We start from the raw sequence: 12,818 nt of genomic DNA on the forward strand, positions 1-12,818 counted from the left end.
TGAAAGACCTAAATGACCTCGGGAAGGAACAAAGGAAAATATGCCTAACGAAGAGAATCCAAGACGTAGCAAACGTCAAAGAACATCGACTTCCTTTGGTCCAGACTTTTTGACATTCTTAGTAGAGAATGAGCCTCAAACTTTCAAGGAAGCAATGTCTTCCTCCGAAGCACAATATTGGAAAAAGGCAATCAATAGTGAAATAGAATCCATATTAAACAATCATACTTGGGAATTGGTTGATCTTCCTCCGGGAAACAAACCTTTAGGCTCCAAATGGATTTTCAAGAAGAAAATGAAAGATGATGGCACTATTGATAAATATAAGGCAAGACTCGTTGTCAAAGGATTCAGACAACGAGAAGGTTTTGATTATTTTGATACATGCTCACCGGTAACAAGGATGACATCCATTCGGGTGTTAATAGTGTTGGCTGCGGTGTACGGACTCCATATCCATCAAATGGATGTGAAAACAGCCTTCTTGAATGGAGAGTTAGAGGAAGAAATCTATATGGATCAACCCGAAGGGTTCATAACTCCTGGAAAAAAAGAAGAAGGTGTGTCGGCTTGTTAAGTCACTTTATGGACTTAAGCAAGCACCCAAACAATGGCATGCAAAATTTGACCAAACAATGTTGGCAAATGGATTTAAAATTAATGAATGTGATAAATGTGTTTACGTTAAGAACGTTCCAAATCACTTAGTCATTGTTTGCCTGTATGTTGATGATATGTTGATAATGAGCAAAGACATTGCCGACATAAATGCTACTAAGCGTATGCTTGCTAGCAAGTTTGATATGAAAGACTTAGGAGTTGCTGATTTAATTCTAGGAATTAAGATCCATAGAACTCCACAAGGTCTAGCATTGTCACAAACTCACTATGTTAAGATGGTACTTGAAAAATTCAAGTATCTGGAGTTTAATGTTGCAAAGACTCCGATTGACGTGAACCTTGCTCTTACAAAGAACCAAGGTCAAAGCAAGTCTCAGTTAGACTATGCGCGAGTGTTGGGAAGTTTGATGTACATTATGAGGCTCGTACACGACCAGATATAGCTTGTGCAATAAGTAAACTGAGTCGTTACACAAGTAACCCTGACCAAACTCATTGGATGGCAATGAAAAGAGTTTTGGAGTATTTACAATACACCCAAGATTATGCTTTGCACTATAATAAATATCCTGCGGTAATTGAAGGATATAGTGATGCAAATTGGATCACCGGATCATCTGAAGTTAAATCCACAAGAGGATACATTTTCACCATTGGAGGAGGAGCAGTTTCTTGGAAATTATCCAAGCAGACATGTATCGCTCGCTCTACAATGGAGTCAGAATTTATAGCTTTGGATAAAGCTGGTGAGGAAGCTGAATGGCTATGAAACTTCTTGGAAGACATTCCGTTTTGGCCTAAACCAGTGGCACCTATATGCATACATTGTGATAGTCAAGCTGCAATAGGAAGGGCTGGAAGCGTCATGTATAACGGAAAATCTCGTCACATACGACGAAGACATAATACCGTTAGACAATTACTCTCTAGTGGAATTATCACAATTGACTATGTAAAGTCAAAGGATAATGTGTCGGATCCACTTACAAAAGGCCTAACTAGAGAGGCGGTTGATAAATCATCAAAGGGAATGGAATTATGGCCAAGAACAAGCCATAATAATGGTAACTCCACCTAGCTGACTGGAAATCCCAAGATCTAGGTTCAAGGAGATCAAACAAAGTTATGAATGACGGTTCAACATTGTCGTCAAACTCAATCCATTCTCATGATAAGACAATTTTCAGGAACAAGGATAAAGCGCAAAGGCTTTTTAATGGTTTCTAAGTTTGATACGAAGTATATCAAATTGTGTATCTATAGGATGACACGTTTAGGAATCACCTATGTGAGCGTGAAGTGGAAGCCGCTTCAAGGAGAATTAGAGTAAGGCCAGTTCTCTACACACTCATGAAACCAGGCGGTGTTCAAGGCTAAAACGAACACAACAATGAGAACAAGAATGGTCAAGGGTTAAATGTGTGACATATGTTGTCTAGATATACATTAAAGATCGACGGTTCAAAGATATCAAATCTACCGATTGATCGAGTATATCCGATGTATGTTCACTATGGAAAGTTAAAAGGGAAACCTACTTACCCAGATGCGGTTAATCCTTACCTGGAATCACACAAGTTTTTTTTAGGCATGTTACATATATATCCATTCCCCATTCATGTGGGGGATTGTTAAGTTTAAAGTCCACAAATTCATTAAGTGAGGGACTTTAAAGGTGAAGTATGAATTGGGAAATGGAGGGAAACAAAAGTGGACGGAAATGAAAGTTTGAAAAACAACCTTTCAAGTGAACATTTCTCCCACATTGGTGATTAAAAGTGTTATGTGTGTGCTTATATTAACAACATATTCTCTATCTCATAAAGGGTTGAGAAGAGGACCACCCCTCGCGCCGTCGTCGTCGCTAGGCTCGGCTTCGGCTTCGGATTTGAATTTGAATTTGGTCAAATGATCTGATTGCCTACTTACCCAGATGAGCATAATCCTTACCTGTAATCACACAAGTTTTTTTTAGGCATGTTGCATATATAGCCATTCCCCATTCATGTGGGGGATTGTTAAGTTTAAAGTCCACAAACGCATTAAGTGAGGGACTTTAAAGGTGAAGTATGAATTGGGAAACGGAAGGAAATAAAAGTGGAGGGAAATGAAAGTTTGAAAAACAACCTTTCAAGTGAACACTTCTCCCACATTGGTGGTTGAAAGTATTATGTGTGTGCTTATATTAAGCAACACATTCTCTAGCTCATAAAGGGTTGAGAAGAGGACCACCCCTCGCACTGTCGTCGTCACTCGGCTCGGATTTGGATTTGGATTTGGATTTTGATCAGATCAAATGATCTGATTGCCTACTTACCCAGATGCGATTAATCCTTACCTGTAATCACACAAGTTTTTTTAGGCATGTTGCATATATAGCCATTCCCCATTCATGTGGGGGATTGTTAAGTTTAAAGTCCACAAATGCATTAAGTGAGGGACTTTAAAGGTGAAGTATGAATTGGGAAATGGAGGGGAAAAAAAAGTTGAGGGAAATGAAAGTTTGAAAAACAACCTTTCAAGTGAACATACTCCCGCATTGTTATGTGTGTGCTTATATTAAGCAATACATTCTCTAGCTCATAAAGGGTTGAGAAGAGGACCACCCCTCGGGCCGTCATCGTCGCTCGGCTCGAATTTGGATTTGGTCAAATGATCTGATTGATTGATAATCTTTTTGGACCAAATTTATTTTATTTCCATTTTCGTTACTTAATATTTCCAATCCGGATATTAATTAATTCACGCGAAATTTAACTTAATTCATTAAATTTGCGGAATTATTTTGTCCCAACGGAATTTTTTTTTTCAAACGGACAAAATGATGACCAACGGTCATCTCCTTCACCGAACAGGCACTTTCACACCTGTTCAGATCAAAATAAAAGGCTATAAATTTTTAGAGGCTTCGCCTCATTTTTTACACACTGAAAACGAAAAATTGGAAACAATTTTGCTTTCTGAAAATTGCATTTTTCTTTCCCCTCATACTGCATTCTTTCCGAAACCAAAAATCAGTAAGTGTCGTGTGATTGCTACCATTTGTTGAGTTCGCTGAAATTCTGCAATTTTTATTGCCGGTATTGCAGAATAGAATTTTGTTCTATCCTGGGAAGAATTAATCCAAACCTTTGGCAACTGTGAGGGGATTAAATTATTTAAGGAAACACAGTTTTCTGTGGGCTCGAAATAAACACACTGTTCTTTAGTTTATGTAAACAGATTACAATTTGATTAACAGGAATCACAACCTACATGAAAAGTCAATTAATAACCGGCTGATCCCCTACTGAATCAAACCATCAATTGTATCACCGTGTGATTGGAAGTAAGTAGGTGACTGGTTGTTCAGGCCGCAAAAGCATCCACGATATTCACATATGATGAATCCCACCTACTAGAAAGAGTGATATATCACTACCCAATAAGATATCCTTCTCCGAGGAAGAAGTTGCAGATATGGCCAGCCCATACCATGACGTCCTGGTAATCAATCACTTTACATATCATTAATTATGTGGTCAAGCGTATTCTTGTGCATCCAGGATGTTTCTTCAATATCATCCAGAAGTGTATCGTCAAAGAAATAGGACAAAAAATTACTAGCTCGGAGAAACCACCTTGCCAGCTATGCAGCCAGGATGAACCTACCAACCTCGTATCAAGTGATGGACTACCCCTTAGCCTACGTTATTGCAAAAAGACTGTAGATCCATGAACTGCAAGCAATTCCATCAACCTATCACCAGATAATCAAGTTCAAGACCCTTTGGACAATCGGAGATATTCGAGGTGACCAACAGACGGCTCAGGAGTGCTATGCAACCACAACCACTCTCAAACCCCGCAATTTCATAAATGTAGTCGAATAGCAAAAAATAGTTTCTCAATGCTCTTTGCTCTGATGAAGTAGCAACTAACAACCCATGTTCTGCCGGCCATCAGTCAGGCAACACAATAGTGCGAAGGACACATCGTAACAAGTCAGTTGATGCATAGGATGGCAGTCCGCAATAGGCCACCCGAAAGGTACACCTCTCTAATAGGTATAATAGTGATTCTATCAGTATGCATAGACCTAGAATCTGCCCTAACATACATTCTCCCCTCACATGCAAGACTAACAGAGTTGCGATAGGTTGCAAAGAACCAATTGTCCCAATAAAATACCTCAGTATGTGTGCAGCCAAACGATTAAGTCACCCGAAAGATAAAAACTGAACTATAATAATAATACCTAGGTCAACATAACTAAGGGATTCTAGGAGAAGACTACATCACCCCGAACCCAGGCACTCAGGCAATCAAGACAGGTCAACCTTAAAAAACCTTAGTAAGCTGAATGACAATCAGAACACATTCCGACCTATACATAGCTTGTAGCCTAGAAAGAGCCCCTTAAAACAACTGGGAAAACACAGTGCTACAACCATCTATACAAATCAGCTAACATAGATCTAAACTTATGGTTATACACCATGGACGTGAGCTGCTGAATTTATACGTCACAAACCTAATGCTACTAACATCCAATGCAGGTTACAAGGCCCTCACTGTAAGGTTAAACAGTGTTCCATTCTCCCCTGACAAAAGAAAAAGAGTGACATCTGGCTGCCGGCACGGGATCAAACAAATCCCATGTCTTCGGATCAAACCTCCCATGTGCTCCCGATAGGGAAAGTTACATTAGAGCAGGGAAGCTTGTATCAGGCCTTCAATGCAGTCAAACGTAAAAATACACAGACCCCGCGATACAAGCAATCTGAAACTCTGAAAATTTGAAAGGCCCGCTACCCCAAATGCATCACCCTCGACGTAACATTTGTGTTCTAGTAGTTATTTACTTCATGCTTCTTCTATGTCTCGGGAAACAAAATCCCACAACATGAAGCAGACTCAGACACAACCACTATAAAAAAAATTAAAAAATAGGTACGAACTTCGTAGCTAAATAGGATTAGCGGCAGTTTTACTACTTAGCTACATAATTCATCCGTCACTAACCCTCATTTTTTAGTAGTGAACGTCTTCATAGTTTGGGCTAACAGACAATGTACCAAGGAGCTACAGAACGACAATCGGATCTCCAGTACTACATGTTGGAAATTTGGGAGAGCAAGACAACACAAATAATACTCAAAACTCACTAGAAGAGAAATGGAGGAAAGATGATTTTCTATTCAACTTGGCTTGATTCAAATGGCTAGATTACATGACTATTTATAGGTGAATTCATCCATGTATCTAGCCTAGTATACATGTATCACTATTAATAATTTCACACTTCACATCCTCCAAGTACATGAATAAGACCTCACTAGACTAATCTAGAATTTTTCACCAATTCATGTATCTCCTAATACATTAATCTACTAGTTCATGAACTAAATTAAATATAATGTGAACAAATTAAATAATGTGAACAAGTTTATTTTTTCAACATCCCCCTTAAACTTGATTCACTACTCCAAGAGCCATCCGCAGCTTCTGAAAAATATCAATCTTCAATGGCTTGGTGAAAATGTCCGCAACTTGGTCTTGAGATTTCACAAACTCAAGCTCTACCTCCTTCTTCGATATGCAATCTCTAATGAAATGATACTTAGTATCAATATGTTTGCTCCTTTCATGAAACACCTGGTTCTTGGCCAACGCAATTTGTTATCAATACAAATCTTAGTTGCATCTTCTTGTAGTTGGTGAAGTTCTTTCAACAAGCTCCTTAGCCAAATTACATGACAAACACGAAGAAGCTGCTATATACTCGCTTCACATGTTGACAAAGTCACAATTGGTTGCTTCTTGGAATTCCATGTAAATGCAGAATTTCCAAAAAGGAAAACAAACCCGGTAGTACTTTTCCGACATCAACATCACCGGCCAATCACTATCACAATAGCCAACAAGCTTGAAGTCTTTGGAAGAGGAATAAAAAATTCCATAATCAAGTGTACCTTTGATGTACTGGAGTATTCTTTTGGCTGCTTTTAAATGAGAAGTTGTTGGAGTTTCCATAAAGCGACTGACAAGTCCAACACCAAAAAGAATATCGGGTCTCGTACAAGTTAAATACCTTAAGCTTCCAAATAAGACTCTTGAAATATGTGGGATTGATATTTTCTCCATTTTCACGCTTGGACGGTTTAACTCCACAATCCACGGGGGTGCTAACAGGCTTGCAATTTTCCATCTAAAATTTCTTGAGAATCTCCTTTGCATATTCTCCTTGAGAAATAAAGATGCCATCATTCTTTTCCGCTCCACTTTAATGCTAAGATAGTATGACATTAGACAATGTCCGTCATCTCAAATTCTCTTGTCATTGATTTCTTGAATTGCGCAAACATCTTTGGATTATTTCTTGTCAAGATCAAATCATCCACATACAAACAAACAAGTAATGTGTCACCATCTTCATTAATTTTTACATAAAGTGCATGCTCATGTGGACACTTTAAAAAACCATTTGCTTGGAAGTATTTGTCAATTCTACAATTCCAAGCCCGTGGAGCTTGTTTCAAGACATAAAGAGCCTTCTTCAATTTCAACACTTTATCTTCATCTCCTTCAACCTTATAGCCCAAAGTTTGATCAATGTATACTTCTTCCTCCAAAATCCCATTCAATAAAGCCGACTTCACATCCATTTGATGGATTTTCCACTGATTCTGAGCTGCCAAAGAAATAATCAAGCGGATTATCTCCAAACGAACAACTGGTGCAAACACCTCATTATAATCAATACCGGCCTTTTGCTTGTACCCCTTTGCTACCAATCTTGCTTTGTACCTCTCTAATTCTCCTTTGGAATTTTTCTTTAGCTTGTAAACCCATTTGACTCCAATGGTACTTTTTCCTTTTGGAAGTTTTGCCAACTCCCAAGTGTCATTCTTCTTGATTGCCCTAATTTCTTCATCCATCGCATCTCTCCATTTTGGATTATCGGCAGCATCTTCATAACTTACAGGCTCGTTGTCCACCAATAAACAAAAGTGAGTTAAATCACTTAAATTTTACGTTACTTCTTCCGTTGCGTCATACAAGTCTCGAAGACTTCTAGACTTTCGAGGTACGCTTGAACTTGATTCCCAACCCTTGAACTTGCGGTGGAGGTGTTGTAGGTGGTGTAGTAGGTCGCTCCATAACTTCTTCATCATGTTCATCATCAAGGAATGGACTAAAAGAGTAATCTTGCTCTTTAGATTTCCATTCCCAAGCACTATCTTCATCAACTTCAACATCTCTACTGATGGCAACCTTGCCATTTCTTGGGTTATATAACTTATAACCTTTAGATCTTTGCGCGCTAACCAACGAAAACATACCTCTCACTTTTTTCATCAAGCTTGATCTCTTCTCATCCGGCACACATGTGCATAAGCAATGCTTCCAAACACTCGCAAGTGAGCAACTTTTGGTTTGAAACCACTCCAAGCCTCTTGTGGTGTTTTGCCACGAACACTTTTTGGTGTGACGCCGATTTGATAAATACACCGCATGCAACGCTTCAGCCCAAAACTCCTTTGGCATATTTTTGCTCTTCAACATACTTCTTGCCATGTTAAGAATAGTTCGATTCTTCCTCTCCACCACACCATTTTGTTGAGGCGATCTTGAAACGGTCAAAAAATGACGTATTCCATTTTTTTCACAAAAAGCCTTGAATTCATTTGAAGTGAATTCTCCACCATTATCGGACCGAAGTGACTTTATTTGATAGCCACTTTGTTTCTCCACCATGCTCTTAAAATTCTTGAAGTTTTTAAACACCTTAGATACCCAAGTTTTTCGAGAATAATCATCAATAAAGAGAAGGAAATAATTACTTTTACCAAGTGAGGCTGGCTTGATAGGTCCGCACACATCCATATGAATCAACTCGAAAGGACACAGTACACTTGTCAATGACTCTTTGGGAAAGCTATTCCTTGGATCAAGCTTTCCAAAAAGACATCCTTCGCAAAGCTGATTAGGATGGCTAATGGTTGGCAACCCTTTCACCATATTTTCCTTTTTCATCAACCTTAGACTATCAAAATTCAAATGGCCAAATCTCATATGCCAAAGCCAAGATGAATCTTTGAGATATGAAAATAGCACCTTGGTACATCACTTTGAAGATTCAAAACAAACATTTTATTTTTAGCCATAGGAACTTTGGCTAACAATCTCCCATTTTCATCTTTCATAGTCAACTTTTTGTCTTTCAAATGAATGTCATAATTTTTCTCCAAAAATCCCAAACTCGAATATTACTTTTCATTTCGGTATATACATGACATTGGAGATAAATTGATGACTTCCATCTTTCAAACGAAATAAAATCGTACCTTTTCCTTTGATTTGAACGTTTGAAGAGTCTCCAAGAGTGATGTTGCCACCATTAAATTCCTCAAACTCAGCAAATAAATGCTTCTTCCCGCAAATATGGCTTCTTGCACCGGAATCAAGGTACCATTTATTTCTTTCTACACTTTCTTCTTCTTTACATGCCATGAGTAAAGTGACATCTTCATCTTCATTTTTGCTCTCCACAAAATTATTTATCTCCTCCAACTTATTTTTCCATTACCAGGAAAAATGACCATATTTATGGCAAGTATAACATTCAATATTTGATTTGTCATACCTTTCTTGATTTGACCTCCATCCTCTACTTCTTCCGCAGCCTCTTCATTGGTTGGAGTCTTGACTTCTATTTTCTTTGGTCGGAGGTTGACTACCACCTCTTCCTCCTCTACCACGACCTCTTCCACGCCCACGACCTCTTTGTTGTGAGCCACGCCTTTCATCTTTCTCCTTCGAAGAAAGTTTTGCTTGCAAAGCTTGTTCAACCGACTCTTGTTTCGGTTTCTTCAACTTTTCTTCATGTGCTTGCAAAGAACCCGTGAGTTCTTCTATGGTCATGGTGTCTAAGTCCTTGGACTCCTCAATGGCAACAACAATATAATTAAATTTTGAATCTAGGGATCGCAATATTTTTGCAATGACCCTATCATCATTCAACTCTTCACCATATCTCTTCATTTGATTGACAACCACCAAGACTCTTGAAATATAATCCGAAACCGATTCGGATTCCTTCATTCAGCGATTCAAATTCTCCTCTTAAGGTTTGGAGACGAACCTTTTTCACCTTGTCCAAACCTTTAAAGGAAGTTTGAAGAATATCCCATGCTTGCTTGGAGTTGGTTGCATTTGCAACCTTCTCGAACATCTTTTCATCCAAACTTTGATGGATGAGTGTGAGTGCCTTTTGGTCTTTCTTCTTTGTCGCGACGCATCATCTTCTTCATCAACGCCACTCTCCACAATTTCCCATACATCATAGGCTCCAAGCAAAGCCTTCATTCGGATGCACCAACTTCCATAATTTTCTTTAGTGAGCATCGGAACTTGAAATGGAGTTCCATTGGTGTTAGTCATTTTCTCTCTACGTTTTGTTGTCTCTCAAACACACCGGCTCTGATACCAAATGTTGGAAATTTGGGAGAGCAAGACAACACAAATAATACTCAAAACTCACTTGAAGAGAAATGGAGGAAAGATGATTTTCTATTCAACTTGGCTTGATTCAAATGGCTAGATTACATGACTATTTATAGGTGAATTCATCCATGTATCTAGCCTAGCATACATGTATCACTATTAATAATTTCACACTTCACATCCTCCAAGTACATGAATAAGACCTCACTAGACTAATCTAGAATTTTCCACCAATTCATGTATCTCCTAATACATTAATCTACTAGTTCATGAACTAAATTAAATATAATGTGACCAAATTAAATAATGTGAACAAGTTTATTTTTTCAACACTACAACCCACGCTCAATAATTAGAGCATGCCCAACCTCGAGCCTGGCCACACTCAAAGGAGGACTCTCACACAACCCCAACATGCAAAAAATGATTTTGACAAATGGGTTTTAAAAAGAAATTGTAACGGGACTTTATCCTATGAGGTATTTTATCTAGTATACAACTTCCAAATTATGTATTTGACGAAGTTTCATCAGTGGCGGAGCCAGATATTTTGGTAAGGTTGTTCAAATGTTGACGAGTATATAATTTTTTTTCGATGAATGAGTGCAACAAATTTTTTTATTTTTTTTTTAACATCATCATTGCACACTGGCCTAAAAATTTATATATGATCTATTCGATTTCGCAAGTTATTCTTGATAAACTTCATTGCTAGAAAAAACTTATGGTGATTACAGTTTCAAATGACAACAACAAAACAACAACATACCCGAAGTGTACGTAATCCCACAAGTGGAGAACAACAAGGGCATTAAAGAGAATGTTACAAAGCGAGAGATAACGACTAATTAATATTCTTTGAAAAAAAAAATGAAAAAAAAGAGAGAACAAAATTGGATAATTAAAATGTTCACAGAAGTAATTAAAAAAGAAAAGAGAACAAAATAAGTGATTGCTAACTTGCTATTAGATCTCGTAGTCTTCTTTTCTAGGAAACAGCAAGGAAAGAAGAAAGACTAAAGAAGCTTCAACAAATGAGTCCAACGTAACTACAAACCAACATAGGAATAAACCAAATGCAAATCATAACTCAAATACAAATAAGTTTAGTAGGAACATGGAAGAAAATAAGTGCAAATACAAATCAACCAAGTAGCTTAAGACATTGTTTGCACGTTTTCTTTTAAAGAAAGAAGATGACCAGCGGTTGACGCAAGCTTTAAACCGTGACTTTTAGGTAAAATTGAACACCCTTTACTTCTAAGCTCTCTATCTCAATTATTTTAAGGGTGTTCAAAATTTAATTTATATCCAATTAACTATAATATCTAATTCATATACTAGTATCATTTTCCAGCCAAGGGAGTGCAGGTGACCACCCTTGGCCATGAGTGTGTTGACACCCAATTTTGTCCCTCTTTTTTTTTTCAATTTATTTCCTTGGGCTTTTAAATTTATTAACAAGCTAAATACTTTGTTTTCACTACTATTTTTATTACTATTAACCTCGTTACTTTCATTACTTTATCACAAATTTTAAATAGTTCGTCATCATTTCATTTTCTACATATTAATTACTAATCCCATGATGCATATTACACAAGTTATATATCACCTAGAGCTAACTAATTACACAATATGCCAAATAAATGGCCCAACCCGCGTTTTTTTTTTAATGTCATCGGACCCGGACAACTCAAACCATCGACCCCATAATCCCTTTTGACCCGACCAGCCCATACCCGGCCAGCCCATATTTTTTTTATCCAAATCCCTAATCTCATTCAACTTTAGCCGTGTCTCTCTCCTTTCTCCTCATCTTCATCTCTCTCTCTCATCCCTTTCATTCTTAGCAAAAGATTCGTCCCCTTTCAACTATGGCAGATTTGCCACTCCATTTACATACAAGTTTTTCTCTCTCCTACCTTGAACGATCGAGTCAACACAAGACGACGAAGATATTTTTTTCTTTATCTGAAAAGTTGTGGATACAAAACAGAGGGTTTCAGATTCAACGGATCATTTTTGATACGTTTTTGAAATTCAACTCAAAATCCCACTTCAAAGATCCCGCCCAAAAACGAGCAAAACCCTAGTCATATTTTACCTATAAATACATCCTTAAGTCTTGGCCGAAAAAGGGGTTTTTTTTTTTTTATGATCAAGTCTTAGGTTTCTTTTAGTCGGGTCTTGATTTTCCTTTAAATTAGAAACACTTCTGAAAAAATACAAGATTTTGGGATTGAAAATTATCGTCGAAAATATAGTCTCATTCTAAAAACAACCACATATTACTCTATTTCCATTCTCCGAGCTGAAACTTTAGTTATTTTAATCGGGTTCGGGAGCGTAGATTCGAGACCCCCGTCCCAGTTCATCGCACGCAAACAAGGTAAACTTTGATACACTTATCGCTTTCGGCCTTTGGTTTAACTTTAGTTAAAATTTTAGCTCTTTCTGTTCTTTTTATTGTTATGTAGTTTCTTTGACGTCGTGTTATTCGTTTGATGTTTGGGAGCTGTTAGGATAGATTAATATTTATTAAAATGAATTTGAAAGACGTGTACTCTAGTTTGGATGGTTGGATTTGAATTTCCGGGATTTAGAATCTATTTCAAGTGAATATACATAAGATATACGATGGTTATCAATGTAAGAAGAAGATATACATTCGATATATAACGATATGTACGAGTGTGGTGTATATC

At 37.6% G+C, this 12,818-nt stretch overlaps 1 protein-coding gene across 1 annotated transcript; it reads right to left on the reverse strand.

Annotated features, from left to right (window-relative positions):
* Positions 1 to 9,294: 9,294 nt before the first annotated feature.
* Positions 9,295 to 10,047, reverse strand: LOC132038474 (scarecrow-like protein 9). Its single transcript, XM_059429138.1, has 2 exons — positions 9,769 to 10,047; positions 9,295 to 9,642 (listed from the first exon to the last, which is right to left on the reverse strand). Exons 1-2 carry the CDS (start codon positions 10,045 to 10,047, stop codon positions 9,295 to 9,297), a joined length of 627 nt encoding a protein of 208 aa, XP_059285121.1.
* Between the last annotated feature and the right edge of the window lie 2,771 nt (positions 10,048 to 12,818).

The sequence above is a fragment of the Lycium ferocissimum genome, chromosome 11 (assembly GCF_029784015.1).
Source record: "Lycium ferocissimum isolate CSIRO_LF1 chromosome 11, AGI_CSIRO_Lferr_CH_V1, whole genome shotgun sequence".
Classification (NCBI taxonomy): Eukaryota; Viridiplantae; Streptophyta; class Magnoliopsida; order Solanales; family Solanaceae; genus Lycium; species Lycium ferocissimum.